General features: G+C 44.9%; 1 protein-coding gene across 2 annotated transcripts; it reads left to right on the plus strand.

Annotated features, from left to right (window-relative positions):
- Positions 1-436: 436 nt before the first annotated feature.
- Positions 437-22,721, plus strand: LOC142158645 (uncharacterized). Of its 2 annotated transcripts, none has more exons than XM_075212820.1 (2): positions 437-1,233; positions 21,766-22,721. In XM_075212820.1, the coding sequence occupies exons 1-2, from the start codon at positions 1,099-1,101 to the stop codon at positions 22,717-22,719; spliced, it is 1,089 nt and encodes a 362-aa protein (XP_075068921.1). In that variant the 5' UTR covers positions 437-1,098; the 3' UTR covers positions 22,720-22,721. The 2 variants fall into 2 exon arrangements, 1 of the variants encoding a protein (XP_075068921.1); XR_012692836.1 differs by lacking the exon at positions 437-1,233 and adding an exon at positions 20,228-20,425.
- The last annotated feature ends 794 nt before the right edge of the window (positions 22,722-23,515 follow it).

The raw sequence follows: 23,515 nt of genomic DNA on the forward strand, positions 1-23,515 counted from the left end.
GTGTTCTTCCCTGGTGCAGATATGTCCCGGCCAGCGCGGGTACGCAGCGTGCCTGCCATATGTCAGGAGTCCACTCCCAGCGATAGATCCCTCCCGTCCACCTCCCATTCAGGGCTGTATCCGGCGGGCAGCGGAAACGGAGTTCCGCCGCCGATATGGGGGGGGGGCGGGTGCGGGCTGTGTTGAGCTAGCGGGTGGGGCCACAATCCATCCCGGGTCCTCTTCCTCTGGCAGCGGGTCTCCCCCGTCCTGCGGCCCAGGTGGGGGCACCATTTTTAGGGGCTGGGAAGCTTCGGGGGGGCGGCAGTGCAGGATGGTAGTGGTGGCATAGGGGGAGCATCCCCTTACAGGGGTTTGGGGCCTGTCATATGGGATCCTTCTGGTCTGGGTGAGGGGGAGGGGCAGCCCTCAGGCTGTGTTAATGTGTCCAATGGGGGGGTAGGAGTGCTGGAGCGCAATTTGGTTATCCCCCCTTTTTCTGGTAGTGTGGGGGCATTGGGAGGGATGTCAGGAATGGGTGGGATAGGTTGGGGGCCCAGACTTTGGATAGCGCGGGAGACGGGGTGTCTGTAGATGGTCCAGTATTTTGGGCTCCATTTAATAGGGGTTCGGAAGGTAACCCCCTATCCCAAAGGGTTCACAAAAGGAGTGAAACCCTGGGGGTTCAGCCTGTCAGTTCGAAGCAAGCAGGAGGGGTGCAGATTTCGGTGGGGAAGCAGGGGGAGTTCAATTCGGCGTTTACCATGTGGTCTTGGAATTTGCCCTATCTTCCACGGGATCTACCTCCAACATGGGGACGCAATTTTGGTCCCTCCCCTCCTTACCCTATCCCTGCTGGCAGTTATACGCATTCATATCCGGTCCCGGTCCTCACAGTGTCCAGCAATGTGGGGCTGAGTTTGGGGTCAGGAGGCACGGGGTCCGTCTTGCCCCCTCCACCTGGGTTTGTGGGACTTTGGGAGGATTCCTTGGGTGGCATGTCAGCTGGGGCGTCGCTTGATAAACATCTGGTGGCTTCTGGTGTTAACATGCCTATGTTTGCAGATTCTGAAGTTCCAGCGATCGGGGCGGCAGGGCAGCCATCTCAACCGGTCATGAATGATGCGGATACTAGTCAACAAGTGGAGGCCGCGACATAAAGTCGGGGGTTGCCAGCCACGGTGTCATCAGGAGTGGCGAGGGGTCCAGAACAGGTGTCAGGACTTCAGCAGCTACAGGAGGGGATCGGAAGCGGTGAGTTGTTGTAAATTAGCCGTTCACACGGACTTACACATTACCCTCCTATGTCTTCCGCTGACGAGGATTCTCTCTCTTCATCGGGGGAGGGTCCTCGGAAGTTGATAAAAATACTCAACACTCACTTTGGTAGTTCTGGGTCAAAGGGGGTAAGAGAGTTACGACAGCAAAGACTGCTGCGGCTAGAGCCCCTATGGTTCAGTGTGAGAATACCGCCCTCTTAGCGGGTGTGCGTGCCTGAATTAGGGACAGGATTAAGAAGGGCTGGTTAGTGAACATGTTTGAGATTACTAAAACGGCAAAGAAAGGTCTAGAGGCGGCCTGCGCGAAAGGGGGCATTGGTGAGGAGGCATATAAGACTTACCGGGTTTGGGTTGAGGGATATTGTGCGTTTGCTGCTTGCTATATCGAGACAGGACCGGAAGCGAGCGAGGAGGTATGGAAATATATGCATCTCATTAACGAGATGTATCTTAACAATCGTCCAGGTACCTGGCTTAAATATGATGAATTTATTTAGGGAAAAGGTGGAAGGTCAGGTGGACATGCCGCTTGGAGTCAAGGACGTGGAGATATGGATGAAACTTAATTGGGCTAGTGTAGTTTTTGGATCGGGAGTCCAGGGGACAAGGTTTCAGTAAGGGGGGAGACGAGAAGCTCCCCAGTTTACAAAAAACAGATGCTTCGCATTTAATAATTCTCCGTGTGCAAGGGGAGAAGCGTGTCGGTACAGGCACAATTACAATTGTACATATTGCCGCGGACCGCATTCTGCCAAAGAGTGTCCGAGGTGTGCCCCCGATCTCGGCAGAGGTCGTGGCAGCAACGGTAATGTTGGTTAAAGCCCCTTCCCCTATTCGCAACGATGTGTTAGAGTGATGGCTTAGATTGTACCCAGATGCAGAACAGGCTGCGTTTCTCCGCGAGGGTTTTCGTCATGGCTTCCGGCTTCCGATTGGGTCAATGGTTAACGCTAGGGCCACTAGAAATCTGAAATCGGCTTATGTTTTTCCGGAGGTTCTTGATGAGAAGATTCGTGGAGAGATTAGCCTGGGGCGCATGATTGGCTCCTTTTAGCTCCCCCCTATAGTGGATTTGGTTATTTCCCCAGTGGGTATAGTCCAAAAAAAAAAAAAAGGCCCGCGGTAAATTTCGTTTAATTCAGCACCTTTCCCATCCAGTAGGTGGTTCAGTCAATGACGCAATTGATCAGGACATCAGCTCGGTTGTCTATCAGTCATTCGAAGAGGCTCTATTGTTGGTTAGGCAATCAGTGTAGGCGCTCTCATGGCAAAGTTAGATATAGAATCGGCGTTTAGATTGCTTCCCGGGTCTTTCAAATACATGGGGTTTAAAATTAAAGGTGAATATTATATAGACAGATGTCTTTCCATGGGCTGTTCTTTGTCATGTGCTTATTTTGAATTATGTAGTTCCTTCCTTCACTGGGCGGTTAAAGCAGGGACAAGACACAAGGGCATTGACGATTTTTTGTTCGTGGGTCCGCCCGAATCCTCATTGTGTGCGGATACGTTGTTTTCTGTGCAGGCTTTATTTACGATCATGGGGGTACCGGTAGCGCGGGATAAGACGGAAGGTCCGACTACATGTTTGTCCTGCCTAGGGATAGAGATAGATACGGTGGCGGGCTGCTGTCGGCTGCCAGCAGAAAAAAATCGTGAAGCAAGGAGGGATGATATCTGATGCTATGTCTGCCCCCTTCCTTAAATTGAAACAGGTTCAGGCGCTGTTTAATTTTGCATGCAGGGTTATTCCGATGGGGAGGATTTTTTGTAGGTAGCTACAGCTTTCCACGGCAGGTAGGAATAGGCCTCATGCGCTTATTAAACTAAAAGATGATATCTAACAGGACCTGATGGTGTGGACATCGTGCTTTTGGAGATTTAACGGTGAATTTGGCCTTCCCCCCTTATTTACATGAGGGATTTAGAATTGTTCACAGATGCAGCAGGGTCCATGGGTTTTTGGTGCATACTTTCAGGGTGAGTGGTGTGCATCTACATGGCCGCAGCAATGGGTTGAAGGAGATTTGATAAGAAATGTACTTGTATTAGAGTTATTTCCCATTGTCGTGGCCTTGGAGTTGTGGGCTCGTCAGCTCAGGGGCCATAATGTGTCGTTTTGGTGCGATAGTTTGGGAGTAGTTCGGGCAATTAATCACCAGAGTGCGTCCTCCAGACCAGCGGTGAACTTGTTGCGTGTGCTGCTGCTTCGGTGCTTGGACTATGACATAAATTTTCGTGCCAAACATGTCCCGGGGATAGAAAATTGCATTGCTGATTCTCTTTCCCATTTTGATTGGGGGCGGTTTAGATCTTTGGCTCCGGGGGCTAATCCCGTAGGTTTAGCTTGTCCATCTTATATTTGGCAAATGGTCGGTCCTGCCTAATGTTTGGCTGAAGCGGCCCTAGCTCCCTCTACATTGAAGGCTTATTGGTTGGCGTGGAAGCGCTGGGAGAGTTATTTGGTATCTTATGACTGGCGGTTAACAGGCAATGGTTCGGTCATGGAAGAGTTTATGTTGGGGTGCTATCAGGAGGGCCTTAGTATAGCGTCCATGTCATCGACAATAGCAGGTATATCTTTTATGGCAAAGGTTCTGGGGCTTACTGATGCTACGAAATCATTCCTCTTTAGGAAAGCCCTGAAAGGTTGGTCTAGGTTACACCCTGTACCCAGGGATCACAGGCATCCTATAGATACGTTTTGGTTGGCACGGTTGATGGGAGTTTTACAAATATAACGGTGGATGTTTTTGAGGCTTCTCTTTTTAGCGCGGCGTTCTTCATGGTTTTTCACGGGGCTTTAAGAGTAGGGGAGTTGGTTGCGCTGTCAAACAATCAGTTAGGGTCGGCCATTTAAGCAAAAAATTTTATGTTCAATCCAGATACTATTTAAATTAAGATTGCCTGGTCTAAAACAGATCAATTGGAGTTGGTCATTGGTTAACGCTAACAAGGCAGATGGAAGGTATTATTAGTCCGGTCAGGCTTTGCCACGAGCTAGCAGTAGCACGCCCGCAGCAAGCGGAAGCCTGGTTAGTCACAAGGACAGTTCCCCGGTGGCTAAGTTTCAATTCATGCCATTATGTGTGGGGGGTTTAGGTTTACCTTCCGCTGAATTTGGTACTCACTCCTTTGTATTGGCGGCAGATGGGGCATCAAGTCAGCCATACAGGCTTGAGGTAGATGTAAATCCAATACCTATAAGTGATACATTAGACCTGATGTTTAACCATTTTTGTTTTGCTTCCTTTTTTACGCAGCTCTTCCTTTTCTTCGCTTTCTCTTCTTAGGTGGTAGACCCAGGGGTTAGCTGCTCGCCACTTTTCGCGGGTGCGTGAAGGGCTTTTTCCCACCTGGTTTTCACCTTCACCTGGGTCGCTGCCTTTCCTTTTCCCGTTCTATTTATTGTTGGAAGCAAAATCACCCCTTTGTTATGTCAGTTACTACAGGTATTGCTCCATTTTGTGTTGGTTCTCAGATTGCATTAAGGTGTTAGGCCTGACGTAATGTTTAGTATGTGTTAATTGGTCCTTTTGTTAGTTACAATTTGTTATTCCTTTTACGGGTGGATACCAGAAAAATGTTGGTGTGGTTTGTGGGACACTCCTATGTTTACTGGGCGAGTAGACAGGCTTTTGTTCGGAGGTGTCAGTGGTTGCCGGTACATGTGGAGGTCATATGTATATGCCGGCGGGGTATGAGATGGCCGGAGCTCAGGTCGGTTCTATCTAAGGATATTGCTGAGCGTGGAGTTCGAGATATTCTTGTAGTCTACTTGGGTGGCAATGACGTCGATCAAGTTAAATCCTTGGACCTTATTATAAATATTTGTGATGACATTTTGTCGGTCTGCTATGGCCATCGATAATGCTGTGCTGGTCTTATATTGTCCCCCGTAGGATATGGGGGTCTGTTATGCCCAGTATGACTATCGCATCGGTAGTTAGAAAAGTCAATCAGGTGGCTAAGAAGATTTCCCGTGAGTCCGGGGGTTTCTATTTCCATTTCCCATTCATTATTTAAGTCTGAATTTATACATTTGTTCAGAGACGATGGAATACATTTGTCCGATGTTGGTACTATCTTTTTCATATACCAGTTATTTTGGAAGATCAGAGTTGTTTTTAGGGCTGTGGTTGGCGTGCCGCATTTATAGTCATCTCTGCGGCGTGGGTGGGAGAGCAGTGCAGTCGGTAAGTTTGCATATGGTGCTTGGGTTATCTCGTCATAGGTCACTACTCCCCCTTTTGGATTGTGTTGTCATCACGTGTGTTGGGTCCAGTGAATGGGACTCTGGGCCAGTATGTTAAATATTTTACTGGCGGTTATAAGGGGGTGTAGTCTTGCCGTTGGAGAGATATTTCACACCGGCCAATAGATAAGGTATGATCCTGGGTTGGTGGTACAATGGTCTGACCTTTCCACCGTTATTGGTTTTGTGTTTGCTTACTGCCCTGCTCTCGTCTGCCTTTCAGCCCCTTTAGCTTTAATATTAGTCATTTAATAAATAATATTTCATTCCAACGTTTATCTGGTGTCCGTGTCTTTATTGTTTTTTCTTATGGTATTATGGTAAACACTAAGAACTTCCACACTGTGCATTTTAGGGAAGTGTGGCCATCAGCCTAAACGAAGTTAAAATCACGTGGGTGAGTGATTAGGTGTTTAGCCTATGGGCTGTTTCTATTTGTTAACCAATAAGGTAGAGGAGGGGGGTGGTCTAGTTTTATATAGGAGAAGTTCTCCTGCATTTCATCCCCTCTCTGATTCTGGATTCCTCCCGCCCACCTGGCAGTTTTCAGGTTTTTGTATCTGTGGTTCTTCTAGGTGGGAGAGCAGTGCAGTCGGTAAGTTTGCATATGGTGCTTGGGTTATCTAGTCATAGGTCACTACTCCCACTTTTGGATTGTGTTGTCATCACGTGTGTTGGGTCCAGTGAATGGGACTCTGGGCCAGTATGTTGAATATTTTACTGGCGGTTATAAGGGGGGTGTAGTCTTGCCGTTGGACAGATATTTCGCACCGGCCAATAGATATGGTATGATCCTGGGTTGGTGGTACAATGGTCTGACATTTCCACCGTTATTGGTTTTGTGTTTGCTTACTGCCCTGCTCTCGTCTGCCCTTCAGCCCCTTTAGCTTTAATATTAGTCATTTAATAAATAATATTTCATTCCAACGTTTATCTAGTGTCCGTGTCTTTATTGTTTTTTCTTATGGTATTATGGTAAACACTAAGAACTTCCACACTGTGCATTTTATGGTTTGTAGCACAAGGATCAGATTGCAGCTGCTGCTGTAAACCTTTGGGTTTGAACTTCAATAGAGAAAGATGATAAAAGAGCTTCAGATAAAACATATCAGACTTAATAAAAGAGCATCACAACTTGAAATGTAATTTAATACATAGCAGCTTCTGTATGACAATGATACTAGACTTAAATCTCCATTAATCTGGCTTCATGATTAAAAACAATTTGAAAATGAAAGTAACCATCATCACATTATTACAATAAAGTAGGGCTAAATGGCTCTTCAGCTGTCATGATTCGTTGTCAAAGATTGTTTGACTTACACTCGATTAGAACATACTTACCAACTTTCTGAAGTTGGCTTCCGGGAGCCTGCTGGGGAAGGTGGGCGTGATGGGGGGCAGAACTCCACAATTCCTATAATTTTGGACCCCGCAAACGTGTAATTTTACAGAAGGGGGCGGGGCCAAATGCTGTGATTCCCAGTGAATCTCGGCGTTTTAGACTTAATTCTGCCCACTTCACTAGGAAGTGGGTAGATGCGGGAGATTGCCATACTCTCCGGGGAGTCCGTGAGACTCACGTGAAATGCGGGAGTCTCCCGGACATTCCGGGAGAGTTGGCAAGTATGGATTAGAATCAAGCAGACAGTGGAGCAACAACAACTAAAGAATCACGCATTAAAGAGTCTATATCTGCTGGAAAGGAAAGACAGCAACGTTTATAGTATATCAAGTACAATTTGGTAACTTCCTTTTGTGCCATTTTATATTTTTTTCAAATGCATATAGGCCTATAATAATTTGATTTGCATATTCTAGAAGTTTAGGGATTTTTTTTTTCAACCAACAAATATATAACAAAACACATTTAGCTTTTTCCAACTTGATATATTATTGTTTTTCCTTCAAATCAGTAGTTTTCAATCTTTTTTACAAAACCATTTTTTGGAAACCCCCTATAGAATTTTTTCCCCTGGGAATCCCCGAAATGTTTCGCAGCACTTCCCAGGATTTACAAGACAGTGCATGCTTAACCTCAAGGATATTAACAAAACAGTTTTCAATGGAAATGATTAATTCCTTGACTTTTTAAGATTACTTTGTAGGAAGCTGTTAGCGCACATAGAAAAGGCATTAAACTGTATTGTAAACCAGGTCTCAACATGGAGGTGGGCACTTCAATATTCTGCACTTTCAGATGGCAGTCTGTGCTGTCTACAACAGGATCCTCCAGTACTCAGACCACCATTAGGAGCTCCCATAGTCATGTATGTCACAAAGAATCCAAGAGAAAAGCAGTTGACTGGAACACAAATCAAGGGTTCAAAATCTGACAAAGATTGCAACGTGGCTCAAAAGCAGAGAGAAAAATGTACCCAGGGTAAAATTCCAAAACAGGGGGGCTGGTATTGATTCTCCTAAACCTGAAACTGCACTTGAGGCATAATATCATATGAGTGACATAGCAAAGAACCACAAGCACACACTATATATCTGTAAAATTGTAAAAACAAAGACCCATGCTGGAGCTGAAACAGTGTGAATTTAAATAAATATATTTTATGACCCTGAAATTAGAGGGATTGTTGGGCCTGCTTAGATGTGCAGAAGGATTTGAAGTCTGGAATAACATTAGAAAGATGAAGTCTGCTTCAGCACTAAGGGCTAAATTTACTAAGCTGCGGGTTTGAAAAAGTGGGGATGTTGCCTATAGCAACCAATCAGATTCTAGCTTTCATTTTGTAGAAGGTACTAAATAAATGAAAGATAGAATCTGATTGGTTGCTATAGGCAACATCCCCACTTTTTCAAACCCGCAGCTTAGTAAATCTAGCCCTAAGTCTGTTACTGTATGTTGTTTTCAAATGAGCGGAAAAAGCTTTAACACATAAATGGGTTGCTGGTAAGGGCATCATAAACAACATAATAGCTTTTTTAGAACGCAGAGAATATTCATTTTTAAATTTGCACCCAAAAGTTGAGCAATGGCTGACTCTTGTTAGATGTTTTAAGATTAAAATGAGCTGCAATTTGAAGTAATGTTTATTTCTCCCTCACGGTCTATTGTGATGCTGACTAGGGGCCCAATTCATCAAGGAACGCAAACACACACGCATCTGCGTTGCATACTTTGAGTAACGCAAACCGATATGCGAGTGAAATAAGCATCTCAAACAGCAAAAACACACCCAAAAACACTACACTTAAGGGACGGAAATAAGCAATGCAAATGTTAGAAAACACACCCACCTGCGGATCTTTAAGCATGGTACAAGCACAAGCGATGGCTCTCAACTGATTGACGGCAAGCTAAGCAATGTATACTTCACGCCCACTGTGGGAGGGGCCAACAGTTTGTTTATACACAACACAACACAAATGCCTGGGGCTTATTTTTACGAGATAGCTCTTTACTCATTAATCATTAATCACTAAACAATGATGTGGGACACTCTCAACGTTGTTTTTCCTTTGCTACTAATTAGCGTAATACACATTTAACAAACACATTGCTCTCAATCTTTTTGTGTTTTAGGATTTCAAGTCGCCGTATAGTACGCAAAATGCATGGACATGGCTACCTTAAAAACACATGAATAACGAATGTATCAATATGTATGTGGTGTAAATAAAACTTGCCTTTTCAGCAAAATGCATAGCATACTCTTCCATAAAGGATACATACAACTTCCACACAGAGGAAGGGTTTCTGCTTCTGTCTGGATCAGAACTCAGAAATGACTGTATGCAAAGCTACCCACTACCCCAACCTCAGATGTGAAAACCACAGACAGCACCAACAATACAGCATGCGTGCTACACAGACACCTCACACTTAATACTACTGTTCATTATTCACACAAATTACTCACAAATTACACAAAAAATACCCAGCTAACAGGTAGCTCAATGGTTAACACTTTGGACAACACAGCAGACATGAGTTCAAATACCAAGCATACCAATAACTAATATGTGGACTGCAATCATTATCCTAACAAGAAATGCAGGAATGTGACACAATGGTTTCTTTTTTTATTTTGGATTTGTTATACACGCTCACCCATATTGTAAAATATGCCCTCTGATTTATCCAGTATTGAAAGAAAATCTTTATTTCGAGGGGAAATCCGAGAAGCCTCACGGCCTACACTTCACATGCACATTATTAGGTGCATGCTGACATTGATTATTCTGAATGGACTAAGAGGAGGGGGGGTTGTAGGGGACAGCTTCTTTGTAGTTAAATGCAACATTGGCAGCAAACAGACTTTCATCTGGATCCACGGCGTACACGTTATGTCATGTACTCAGCTTTATCCAAACAGGCCGCTCTCCACACACCAGTGCCATGGTCCTTTGCTTCGCTTGCACTTCTGCCTTACACCATTGACGCCACTTCTGGGTACACTTTCGAGGGTCTCTTCAATGTGTGACTGGCTTTGCTCTGATACTTGCACGTTACCGTGGACTATCACTACAGTGACATATGTATTTGAGGGAATTGGTAACTAGCTAGGGCGTTTGACCTTTTTGGAATTTTTCTTGTACTCAGGGCCTACAGATTGTTAGGAACTCCTCCAGCCGGCACAACACAACCCGGAGTCTACTCTGCCAATCAGGTGTTCACTGGAGCCCCTGATGGTGGGGACAGACTGGGCTGCAGACTGACAGAGGGTCGTGAAGTGTGTACCGGCTGGGGAGAACCCAGGCAAGCAGAGTGAGGTTCACGCAGAGGTCAAGGGCCAGCAGCAGGTTGCAATTCCAGTTAACAAGCCGGGGTCAAGGGTCACAGGCAAACAGGAGAAACAGTAAACAGGCCAAAGGTCAGGGTCACGGGATACACAAGCGAAGTCCAAATCCAAGCCAAGGGTCATACACGAGAGATCAGCAGAATTTCAGCAGGCTAGTAAAATTAATGAGCGCATGCGCCTGGCTTCTCATTGCCGGGAAGCAGCGCTGAAGCGTTCAACCGTTGCCCCGGCAACAGCCAGGTCATGGGCGAAAGTGACGTTCCGGTCGCCATAGCAACGGCCGTGACGCAGGTAAGAGAGTCGAGGCGACTGGGCACTGCCACGGCTCGTAACACAGATGCTATACCTCTTATAGGGGTGGCTTGTTCGTGGAGGGCACATGTTTATTTTGGATTACATGCAAAGAGCAAATCACAATCTTTTATGCTAGTGAAATTATGATGGACTTCAAAACCAACCATCTTATTTAAATGTTAATCTTTTTGGATTATTATATACACTCTCTTTTGTCCTTACACCCACATGTAGGAGAATTAGATGAATAAAGACACACACACCAAGGTTGGTTTTTCTTAAATGTATATAAATTTGGATATAATAACTAAAATTTACATATTTACATGAATCTTTAAAACTATTTACATTTAACATTTCAATACACAGGAGCAGGAACAAGCAGGTCAGCAGACTGGGAGGCAGAAGCTATAACCGGCAATGAGGTAGCAGACCTCATTGCCTTAAATTGTAAGCACAGCCAATCAGAGCCTGGCTCTGATAGTACCCAGCCCCTTGCACCTAAATTCATTAGCCCGCAGGCTAGTAAAATTGATGAGCGCATGCGCCCGGCTTCTCATTGCCGGGACGCAGCGCTGAAGCGTTCAACCGTTGCAACGGCCGGGTCATGGGCGGAAGTGACGTCCCGGTCGCCATAGCGACGGCCGGGACGCAGGTAAGAGAGTCGCGGCGGCTGGGCACCGCAGCGGCTCGTAACAGTACCCCCCCTTGAGGAGGAGTCGAGGGACCCCGACATCCAGGTTTCCTTGGGCATATAGTCATCTTCGCGGGACCCAGGATCGCTCTTCTAGTCCACGATTTTTCCACTGTACTAGGAAGTGTACCTGCCCCTGCACTTTTTTAGAGTCAAGAATCTTCTGGACCACAAATTTTTGTGGTGTGTTCCTATTTCCCACAGAAAACCCTGTAGGCTGGGATTGATTCGGGTATAATACTGGTTTAAGTAACAAACAATGAAAAGTGTTCGAGATCTTTAGTGAGCCAGGAATCTTCAAACTAAAAGCTACCGGATTGATCTGTTTGGTAATCATGAATGGACCAATAAATTTCGGCCCCAGTTTTTTACAAGGCTGTCTGAGCCTAACATTTCGAGTTGACAGCCACACTTTCTGGCCCACTTTAAATGAGTCTGCTAAAAAATTTTTAGCAGACAATGAGGACTTTTTCAAGGAGGATTGAACTTTCCTCCAAATTACTTTCAGATCAGCAGCTGTGGAACGAATCTCCGGGATACCAGCAGATTTGAGAGAGTACAGAAAATTAGACCTGGGATGGAAACAGAAGTTACAGTAGAACGGGGAAGTTTGAGTAGATGAGTGAGATGAGTTATTGTAGGCAAACTCTGCCCAGGGCAGCAAAGAGGACCAATTGTCATGGAATTCTGATGTATAACATCGGAGGAACTGTTCAAGTGACTGGTTAACCCTTTCAGTTTACCCGTTAGACTGAGGGTGGTATGCAGATGACAGACTGATCCTGTTTCCGAGAAGGGTGCAGAAGGATTTCCGCTATGAATTGTGAACCACGATCAGAAACAATATCGGAAGGAAATCCATGGAGCCGGAAAATATGTTGTATGAAGAGAATGGCCAGATCTCGAGCGGTAGGAAGCCTGGTTAATGGAATGAAATGTGCCATTTTGCTGAAACGGTCTACCAAAACCCAAATAGTATTGTGTCCTGCAGAAGGTGGAAAATCAACAATAAAGTCCATGAACAAATGTGTCCAAGGTTTTGCAGAAATGGTCAATGGAAACAACTGACCTACCGGGCGAGTCCTGGGGACTTTGTTTCTGGCACAAACCTCACATGAGAGGACATGACTCTTGACGTCAGTGGACAAGGATGGCCACCAGACCGTACAGGAAAGGATTTCCAGCGTCTTGTGGATTCCAGGGTGTCCAGCAGACCTACAATTATGCGCCTCTGCAAGAACCGCCTTCCTTAAATGGACTGGAACAAAGAGACGTTGCTCCAGAGTAGTATCAGGGGCTAATCTCTGGAATCTCTGAAGTGTGATACTCAGATCCTGGGTTAACCCAGCATGGATTATGGAAGGAGGAATAATAGGCTCTGGGTTTGAAACTGGAACGTGGTGTGCCAAGAAACTTCTGGACAGAGCATCTGCCTGGACATTTTTGGAACCCGGTCGATAGGTGATCAGGAAATTAAACCGGGTAAAAAATAACGATCAACGGGCCTGTCTGGGATTTAGACGTTTGGCCGATTGAATATATTGCAAGTTCTTGTGGTCGGTAATGACAGAGATCTGATGTGAAGCACCCTCCAGCCAATGTCGCCACTCCTTGAAGGCCGATTTGATTGCCAATAGTTCTCTATTCCCGACATCATAGTTGGCTTCTGCTGAGGAGAACTGACAGGAGAAATAGGCACATGGGTGTAGACGATTAGTATGAGGATCCTTCTGTGATAGTATGGCACCAGCACCGACGTCAGAGGCGTCGACCTCAAGAACAAATGCCTTAGCTGGATCCGGGTGTCTAAGGACCTGAGTGGAGACAAAGGCTTTTTTCAGGCTTTCGAATGAGGCTCCTGCTTGGGGTGACCAATTAGTTGGATCCATTTCTTTACGGGTTAGGGCGACAATGGGAGCCACGATGTCCGCAAAGCCATGAATGAATCTTCTATAATAGTTGGAGAAGCCCAGAAACCTCTGCACCGCCTTAAGGTTGTTTGGTTGCACCCAATCCAAAATAGCCTGAACCTTAGTTGGATCCATGTAGAATCCCTCAGAAGAGATTATGTAACCAAAAAAGGATACCTTCTGCACCTCGAACTCACACTTTTCCAGCTTGGCATAAAGGTGGTTCTCTCGCAATCTTCGTAGAATTTGTTTGACGTGATTCTGATGTACGGACAAAGATCTGGAATAGATGAGGATATCATCTAAATAGACGACCACGAAACAACCAAGGAAGTCCCGAAGAACGTCATTGATCAAGTCCTGAAACACTGCATGTGCATTGCTAAGACCAAACGGCATGACCAGACACTCGTAATGGCCAGAGTGCGTATTAAATGCCGGCTTCCACTCGTCTCCTTCCTTGATACGGATGAGGTTATACGCTCCACGAAGGTCGATTTTTGAGAAGACAGTAGCACCTCTCAACTGATCAAATAATACTGAGATGAGCGGAAGGGGATAGGTGTTCTTGATTGTGATAAGATTCAATCCCCGGGATCAATACAGGGTCTTAGTCCTCCGTCCTTTTTGGATACAAAGAAGCATCCTGCTCCTACAGGAGATTTAGATGGCCTGATGAAGCCTTTCTCCAGGTTTTCTTCAATGTATTCCTGCATGGATTTGGTCTCTGGACCAGAGAGAGAGTACAGGCGCCCCTTAGGTAGCTTGGAACCAGGAATAAGCTCGATGGCACAGTCGAAGTCACGGTGTGGTGGTAAAGTGTCAGCAGCCTTCTTGGAGAACACATCCCAAAACTCATGATATTGTGAGGGAAGCTGCTCCGGAATAGACTGAATCACCCGCAGAGGCAGTGACAAGCAGGACTGTGTACAATAAGAGCTCCACTGGACAATTTCTACTTTTACCCAGTCCATGACAGGGTTATGACGGGAAAGCCATGGGTGGCCCAGGATCAAGGGAACCGATGAACAATCGATAAGGGAGAAGGTTATTGACTCTGAATGGAGAGCTCCGATATTCAACTGTAGTGGCGGGGTCTCCCAAGAAATCTTGCCACCAGGTAACGGACTTCCATCTAAGTCACAGACAGTAATAGCAGACTTGAGTTTTACCATCGGAATTTCAGCAGCGCGGGCGAACCCGATGTCAAGGAAGTTGCCTGCAGCTCCACTATCAATGAAGGCAGACAGGTCCTCACAACGAGCACTGAAAGTGAGCTGTGCAGGGATCAATACAGCATTTTTCAGGGAGACAGTCTGCAGACCTAGGTGAACTTTCCCCTCGTTCCCTAGGCATGCTCTTTTCCCGGCTTATTTGGGCAGGAACGGGAGAAGTGGCCTTTTGTGCCACAATAGGCCACATAGGCCTTGTGATCGTCTCCTGCCTCTTTCCCCAGGGGAGAGACGATATGCTCCTAATTGCGTAGGCTCCTCACCATCCGTGGAAACAGGAATGAAGGCGGATGGAGGTGAAGATGACTCCTTTTCGGTTTTCCGCTCTTTAAATCTCATGACGATTTTAATGGAGAGGTGCATCAGATCCTCCAGAGAGGTAGGAGACAGGTATTGCACCAAAGAGTCTTTAATCTGTTCCGACAGGCTGAGACGGAACTGACTACGTAAGGCGGGGTCATTCCATCCACTATCAGGTGACCATCTACGGAATTCAGCACAGTATTCCTCTGCCAACCGCCGGCCTTGTTTCAAGGCCCGTAGATGAGCTTCCGCGGAGGCCATTCGATACGGGTCATCATATAGTAGACCTAATGCCTCAAAGAAAGCGTCTACGGACTGCATGGCTGGTATGTGGCAAAGAAATAGCCCAGGACTGGGGGTCACCTTGTAGGAGGGAAATAATAATCCCGACTCTTTGTTGCTCTGAACCGGAGGAGCAGGGTCTCAACCTGAAATAGAGCTTGCAGCTCTCCCTGAAATTCCGAAACAGGGATCTATTTCCAGAGAACTGATCCGGTAAATTCATCTTAGGTTCACAGGTGGAACTCGGAGTGGGTTGTGAAGTTTTTGCTGCTTCTTCTTGAACGGACAAACACTCAGCCAAACCCTGGATCATTTGATACAAGGACTCAACATGGCCTGCTAGGGCTTGTGCCGGAGACGGTGTGGATCCGCTTGCATCCATTCCAACCTCGTCTCCGTGTGTGGGCCGGTTATAATGTTAGGAACCCCTCCAGCCGGCACAACACAACCCAGGTCAACTCTGCCAATCAGGTGTTCACTGGAGCCCCTGATGGTGGGGACAGACTGGGCTGCAGACTGACAGAGGGTCGTGAAGTGTGTACCGGCTGGGGAGAACCCAGGCAAGCAGAGTGAGGTCCACGCAGAGGTCAAGGGCCGGTAGCAGGTTGCAATTCCAGTTAACAAGCCGGGGTCAATGGTCACAGGCAAACAGGAGAAACAGTAAACAGGCCAAAGGTCAGGGTCACGGGATACACAAGCGAAGTCCAAATCCAAGCCAAGGGTCATACACGAGAGATCAGCAGAATTTCAACACACAGGAGCAGGAACAAGCAGGTCAGCAGACTGGGAGGCAGAAGCTATAACCGGCAATGAGGTAGCAGACCTCATTGCATTAAATAGTAAGCACAACCAATCAGAGCCTGGCTCTGATAGTACCCAGCCCCCTGCACCTAAATTCATTAGCCCGCAGGCTAGTAAAATTAATGAGCGCATGCGCCTGGCTTCTCATTGCCGGGAAGCAGCGCTGAAGCGTTCAACCGTTGCCCCGGCAACAGCCAGGTCATGGGCGAAAGTGACGTTCCGGTCGCCATAGCAACGGCCGTGACGCAGGTAAGAGAGTCGAGGCGACTGGGCACTGCCACGGCTCGTAACACAGATGCTATACCTCTTATAGGGGTGGCTTGTTCGTGGAGGGCACATGTTTATTTTGGATTACATGCAAAGAGCAAATCACAATCTTTTATGCTAGTGAAATTATGATGGACTTCAAAACCAACCATCTTATTTAAATGTTAATCTTTTTGGATTATTATATACACTCTCTTTTGTCCTTACACCCACATGTAGGAGAATTAGATGAATAAAGACACACACACCAAGGTTGGTTTTTCTTAAATGTATATAAATTTGGATATAATAACTAAAATTTACATATTTACATGAATCTTTAAAACTATTTACATTTAACATTTAAGCCAAAAAAACACCTAATCATACAAGGTCGACCAATGGGCCATTTTCTGCTCCAGCTCCTCCATGCATTTTTGCTGCTCCTTTTGGTGATGCTTTATTTTCTCGAAGAATGCAGCAATTTTGGCCCGCATCTCTGACAAGGTTGGTGGGGGGGGGGGGGGCCAATTGTAAGCTTCCTCCATGTGTGTTTTTTTTTCAAGGATAATGGACATCTCAATGTTATCCAATTATGTCCAGCACTTATAGCAAATACTTACTATCTCAAAAAGCGCCTCTTGCACTTGGCTGGCCAATGCTGCCTCCTGCCGACTCTTCTCCTCCAGCACCACCACCGGCAGACGCAGCTGGTCGTCCTCCTGCTCCTCCTGCTCCTCCTCCTCTGCCTCTGCCTCCACCACCGCCACTGCCTCCATCTGCTCCTCCTCCTCCTCGCCTCCACCATCTCCTCCTGCTCCTCCTCTGCCTCCTCCTGCTCCTCCTCCTCTGCTGCCTCCTCCGCTGTCTGAACCTCCACCACTGCCCGGTGGCGTTGGCGGCGTTCCCAGCATGCCCGGTCTGTTGGAAGGAAGGGAATTTTAAAAAAAGGGCATGTTAACACAATCACCAGCTTAAAAAACTGATAGTATTATGACAATCAGGTGATCATACATGTTTAATAAACTTTGCATTGGCAGGAGACAGAAATATTAGCTACTACCAAAGCAAGGTGCTAAACATGATGCACACAAAGTATTTCACATGACCTGTCACAAATGTTTTTCTTTTACATAGATATGTGGAAATTTGCAGTGGCCTAGTGGTCAGTACTTTGCTCTCACAGCACTGGGGTCAGGAGTTCAAGTCCATGATTATTGTTTCATATGTGTGGAGTTTGCTGGCTTGCTCCATATTTGCATGTGTTGTCTACCACACTCCCCAAACATACTACTGACCGGATAATTTGTTTTTTGGAGAAATTGCCAGCAGTATGTTTTTTAATGTTGGTAAATTTACGTCTGCAAACTCCCATTGGTCTGGTAATGTTGTCAATTAGTTATCTCTTTACAGGACCACTGAATTAGTGGATGGATCTCAAAATCTTTAAATGTTGAGTATAATTTGGAAATGACCCTTTGTTGGGACTACCTCACAGTCTAAAATAGTCTAAATAGGCAGTTAAATAATGATTGATTAGCTATATCTAGTACACTCTGTAATCTATTTGCATCTTATGGTAGCTTTTAAAAATTAGTCTATAGACTAAGGTGTTTGAAATTTGAAACCTGCCTTTTAAATCTTTGCCCAATAATGACAACACATCTGCCACTCCAAAATGTTTTTAAGGTTAGACCAGCAAGTTACAGCACTCGGGTCAAGAGTTAGAATGCCTGATTCCAAAAACCACCCTTAATGGTCAAATTTTTCACAATAAAACATTTAGGTCACTAAATTGTCAGCAGACAAATGTAGGAGACAGGAGGCAAAGCATTTTGGGTGCACTGGAAGGGGCATAACCTTTATAGTGTGCTTGCACTTTGTTATGTAGCCCATGTCAGGTGATTAGGGTGAACATATTTACAAACATATAGCAAATATATATGTGTACACGTGTTTTTGGCGAATAATAGAGAACTCACTTCTTATAATTTTCTCCCTGAGTTTTCGAAGCAGCTGGGGCTGACGCCGGCGGAGGTCGCTCCAGCGGCGCTGCAGCTGGACGATGCTCCGATTTTGGCTCAGCCGCATCTGCGGACCGTTTGGTAGGCCCGCATTTTAATCTCGTTCGAGACGTACCTTCCAGAGGGCACATTATCCATGGCCTCTGTGAGTACTCTTAACTCGCGGCGACTGAAAATTGAAGCCCTCATTTTGAAATGCTATCTCTCACTCAAAATGGAGGGCTCTGCACTCCGTTTGGTTCTCAGAGCACGTATGGGCGTGCGCATGTTACACGCGGATCTTTAAGACACCTGTGTGTGTAATGGTTGTCTCTCCCACCAAGAACATGGCGACCCCCTACGATGAGACGAGTACTCTGTGCGCTGCAATTAGGAAGAAGAGTGTACACCTGGTTTATTAAACCAAACCTACATTTAAACCCACCTGTGCTTTGCTTTACTGCCTGTTCATTAGCTTAATTGCCAGGACAGGACACATTCAAGATTTCAAATTTTTTGGATGCTTTGCCTAATAAGCAAACAAAAATCAGTAAGTACAAAACTAAATCAGAGATTGTAATATTTCAAAATTGTTTGTATCTCCTAATGTAGGCATCTGTTTGGTATGAAATATGTGTGTCCTAGCTGTAATTAAAGTGCTATATAAATGGACCTTGCCCTCACATTTAAAATTTAAATAATGCAATAGTAGCCTACAGTATGCAAAGTTATTTAACCTTATCCATCTGGCACTCAATAATATGTGGATGGTAGCTTTGTTGAACACAGTACCTTTCCTTGTTTTGAAAATATTGTGTATATTTATTTGTTTATATATATGTGTGTCCTAGCTGTAATTACAGTGCTATATAAATGGGCCTGGGCCTCACATTTAACATGGAAAGAATGCAATAGTAGCCTACTCTATGCTAAGGTATTTTACCCATACTTGCCAACATTTAATTTTTTTCTTCCGGGAGCTGCCAGTAGGAGGTGGGCATGTAGGGGGCGGGGCCCCAAAAAGCGCGTCATTTTAGCCCCGCCCCCGTGACGTAATGACGCAAATCGCGGGGCCAAACGCTGCAATTCCCGGTGAATCGCGTCGTTTGAACCGAATTGCCACACTCTCCCGGGAGTCCGGGAGACTCTCGCGAAATGCGGGAGTCTCCCGGACGTTCCAGGAGAGTTGGCAAGTATGATTTTACCGTATCCATATTGCACTCAATAATATTTGGATGGTAGCTTTGTTGAACACATTACCTTTCCTTGTTTTGAAAATATTGTGTTTATTTATTTTGCCAGGCTACACCACGCATTAGCCACTTTACATTGAAATAAAATTTGGCTTTTTGTGAAAACCTTTGAAAAAGTAAGTATAACTATTTAACATATCTTGGAGTATATCCCAATTGTTTGTATCTCCTAATGTAGCCAACTGTTTTGTATGAAATATGTGTGTCCTAGCTGTAATTAAAGTGCTATATAAATGGGCCTGGATGACCTTAGAATCTGTATTAGCACCTGACAGTTTGCATTGCCTATGAAGACACTACTTATCTTTCAAATAGGAATATGTCTGATGCTGGCGCCAGTGGTGAGCAGGCACCAGGTGTGCCAAGTAGGCGCAAACACAATTTTAATGACCAGGAGCTTGAAGTCCTGGTAGAAGAAGTGCTGAGGAGATTTCACACTGACCAGCGCCCAATCACAGGACACGAGCGCCAAACTCATTGGCACCAAATTACCAACCTCATAAATGACATGTCTCCATATGTGCGTACAAAGATTGAAGTACAGAAAAGTTACTAATCCCAATTAGAAACAATACCCCAATTTAACTTGTCTGACTGTGTCTAGTTGGAAAATAATATATATATAGATATCGATATAGATAAATATGGATATTGTGACATAGTAGTATTAGGCAACTGTGAGGTGAAACCACCTTGTGTCTCGAAAGCATTTGTTGATCAGGGCCTTTGTTTAAAGAAACTAACAGCATGGGCCACATTTACATAATATGTTTCCCACATTATCCACACTTGAAAAGGCCAAAATCTGTATTCATGTATGTGTAGTAGAAATTGGTGTGATTTGCAAACGTGCAATGTTTTCTTTTAAATTGTGTCTTATTAGGATTTTAAGCTGCTATGTGAGGCAATAATGTTTGTCTGTTCCACAGATGGGCTGACTATAAAGCGCCTGAAATTGAAACTTTCAAAACTGCATAGGCATGCAGTAGGAACTGGTGGTGGTCCTCCACTAGATATTCACTTAACACCCCTAGAGGAGCGTGCAAGGGCAGCAATTGCTCTGGTGGAGATTGTTGGGGTGGGCGACATAGACACTGGCTATAGCCCACCCCGAACAGGAGATGCCGGTCCACTAGGTACATGATGAGTTTGCTTAGTTAATGTCTGTAAAGGTTTCTATCTAATTTCAAATTTTAAGGTAACAGATTTGGCGCTTATACTCAGTAATATAAGTCCAGATCACTGTATGACACTTCAATGGTCCCGATGAAGCTGGACTCTTACCCTGTGTGGCAAAGGAAGTGACTGAGAGACCAATCACGGGTCGCCGAAGTTGTAAGGAATCTGTGCCCGAGTTTTGTGGAGCGTGCAGGAGTAATCAGCCGGCTACCTGAACTGCGGGGAAGGATAGAAAGGTTTCTCTACATGCTTTATACCAACCCACACAGGGTAAGAGTCCAGCTTCATCGGGACCATCAGTGATTGCTGTTTACGATTCTGTGTTAGTTTTAGAGGTTTTATGTGGTGTATATTAAAAGTTTTCTAATTGAGATAACGCACCATGTGGAGCACCATTTGTTTCTCTTTTTCTTCTTGAGAATATACTGCAAGATTAATGTGAAGTCCTAGACGGATCTCCATGTGTGGTTTACAAATATTATTGGGATTAGAGATATACTCCATGTAAGTGCGGTTTCTTTTGGTGTGGAATCAAATATTACACATTGTGGTGACCTACACAGATATACCACACGGGTGGTGGATGATTATTGATCGTGAAAAGGTCCTTATATTTGTTCATCTGATAAACGATAACACGATCTCTTTCGTTTATTTTTATATATGTGAACATTGATGGATATTTTAAACTTTGGATCCATGTGACTATTATATTGACTTTACATCCTGAGAATATAAATATTGAAGTTTTTTTCCGGGACAGTGCGTATTGAAACGTGGAACTGTAGGAATGCTATACCTCCATTGAAGTGTCATACAGTGATCTGGACTTATATTACTGATTAGAGTATAAGCGCCAAATCTGTTACCTTAAAATTTGATATTATATTGACATGCATACATTGATAGGTTGTATTTAGGAAACAGTGGCAGCGCAGATAGAGCCATCATTTTATACAGTGAAAGGTTTCTATCTGTCTGAGCAAATGTGTAAACTATCAGGATGTGTCTGAAGGATAGCTTTGATTGCACAATGTCTTAGCCTATCAGATTGGAGGAAATGTAATGTAGACACTGAAGAAAAAATGTCTCTATATGTATAGTTTTGTGCGTAAGTAAAAAAAAATATGTGGTAATGTCTGCTTTTGGTGACTGTGAAGGGCTGCAAGAACATGATATGTCATTTAAGACTTGACCAATGCTACATCAGGAGTACTTCAATATGTGTAAAAATAACATTATTGTACCGTAATGTTTTCATTGAATATCTTAGTGTTTGTAATTATTCTCTCTACAGATTCTGAGCAGCAGCCCGCTGCACCCGTCGCGGAAGTTGCCCGTGATGTGGAGGCTCCGATGGATCCAGCTGGACATGTATGGGCGCGGTCACTCATCACAAAGACTTGAAAACGCCACTGAAGCACAGAATGTTCACCTGGCACTAATAGCGAGCATTGTCCAACACACGGATCAAGAAATTACCAGTCTGAATAGCACACTCTCCACTTTCATGAGCACACATACCTCTTTAATAAGCACACACAACTCTTTAATGACCACACACACCACCCAAATGGATACGTTAAATACCACATTGTCAAATATCGCAACACTCCTGGGTGATCTCTTGCATGCCCACTCCCAACGCACCTCCAGCAGATTCCCTTCACCCAGTTCAGATTATTTCTTCACCAGCCCCCATACCCAGTTGGCTGGTGCCTCAAACCTCCCTATTGTGTCTGACTCCCCCCTCCCTGTTGTTTCTGTTGCGTCCCCCACCCCTGTTGTGTCTGACTCCTCCTTCCCTGTTTCTGATGCGTCCACCACCCGTGTTGTGTCTGGCTCCTCCCTCCCTGTTTCTGGTGCGTCCACCACCCCTGTTGTGTCTGACTCCTCCCTCCTTGACCCAAACCTATGTCGTCTTATGTGTTTGGCATTTGCCCGTGGCTTTGCCCCCCCTGTCGTGGTCCCTTCCCAATCCCCTGTCGTGGTCCCTTCCCAATCCCCTGTCATGGTCCCTTCCAAATCCCCTGTCGTGGTCCCTTCCCAATCCCGTGTACATGAGCCTGCACCTTCACATCGTCGGACACAATCCGTTTCCTGTGCAGGTTTGGCTGGTTCTTCTGACTCCTCTACATCACGGGTGACAAGAAGTAGGAGTCGGACACAGTCCAGTCCCACATCATATAAAAAGCCGGAAAAAAAAAAGATTTTGCTTTTTGGAATTAAACCTTATCATTTAATATATTGAAAAAAAAATATGTATTTTTGTGTAACAATTAAAGTGTTATTTACTAATGAAATTATGTGTTTTTTTTATTTGCTATTGCATAATCTATTATGGTTTATTTAAAGCAATACTTGTTATCAAGTCTAAGCAAAGTATTATCTCAGAACACACGCCCTGAATCATTAAGGTTCTTTAAGGAATAAGGATCTAATTTCAGTGTGGTGTCCAAAAAGAAGGGCCAGATTGATTAAGGGTCATAAATGAAGAGGATCCTTATTACAATAATCTGGGAGAAACCATTTTAAAATGCAAGGGGGAGTAAATTAGGAAACGGTTTCTTGCAAAAGTTAAATACTGTCTGTATCCGAATATAGCGCACCAATACTTGTTAGCTTAATTGAAAACTGAAATGTTAAGTTCATCTAGGACCTCTCCTACCCCCAAACACAAACTGCAAGGTTTTTTGTTTTCTTAACATACCCCTACAATGCAACATGGTTTTGCCTGACTTAGTTACTGTGCCTTACCTTTCCAGAATGATTCAGGCCCATGGCTTGGTCAAAAAGACTTAAACAACAAGTTTATCAAGGTAAGCTTCTGAATGATTTTGCCTCAGTGTTTCTTTCTTTGTGTGAGTAAATGTTTTGAAAACAAGCGTGCAACTACTACAGTGGCCCTTTATAGGTTGCCAAAATCATCCTGTAAAGGAAGTTTTGCATTTGTAAACTGTAACCTGACACAAATGAGCCACAAAAAACAGGTCCTAATGGCACCTAAATACTCCTAACAATTTTGACATCATGCCACAGGGGAATTA

Source organism: Mixophyes fleayi, chromosome 5, assembly GCF_038048845.1.
Source record: "Mixophyes fleayi isolate aMixFle1 chromosome 5, aMixFle1.hap1, whole genome shotgun sequence".
NCBI lineage: Eukaryota > Metazoa > Chordata > Amphibia > Anura > Limnodynastidae > Mixophyes > Mixophyes fleayi.

Bases quoted from the DNA above. Each gene is read 5' to 3' on its own strand.
- LOC142158645 (XM_075212820.1), top strand. From the start codon at position 1,099: ATGATGCGGATACTAGTCAACAAGTGGAGGCCGCGACATAAAGTCGGG. The intron at 1,234-21,765 runs GTGAGTTGTTGT...TTCTCTCTACAG, and splicing joins ACAGGAGGGGATCGGAAGCG to ATTCTGAGCAGCAGCCCGCT.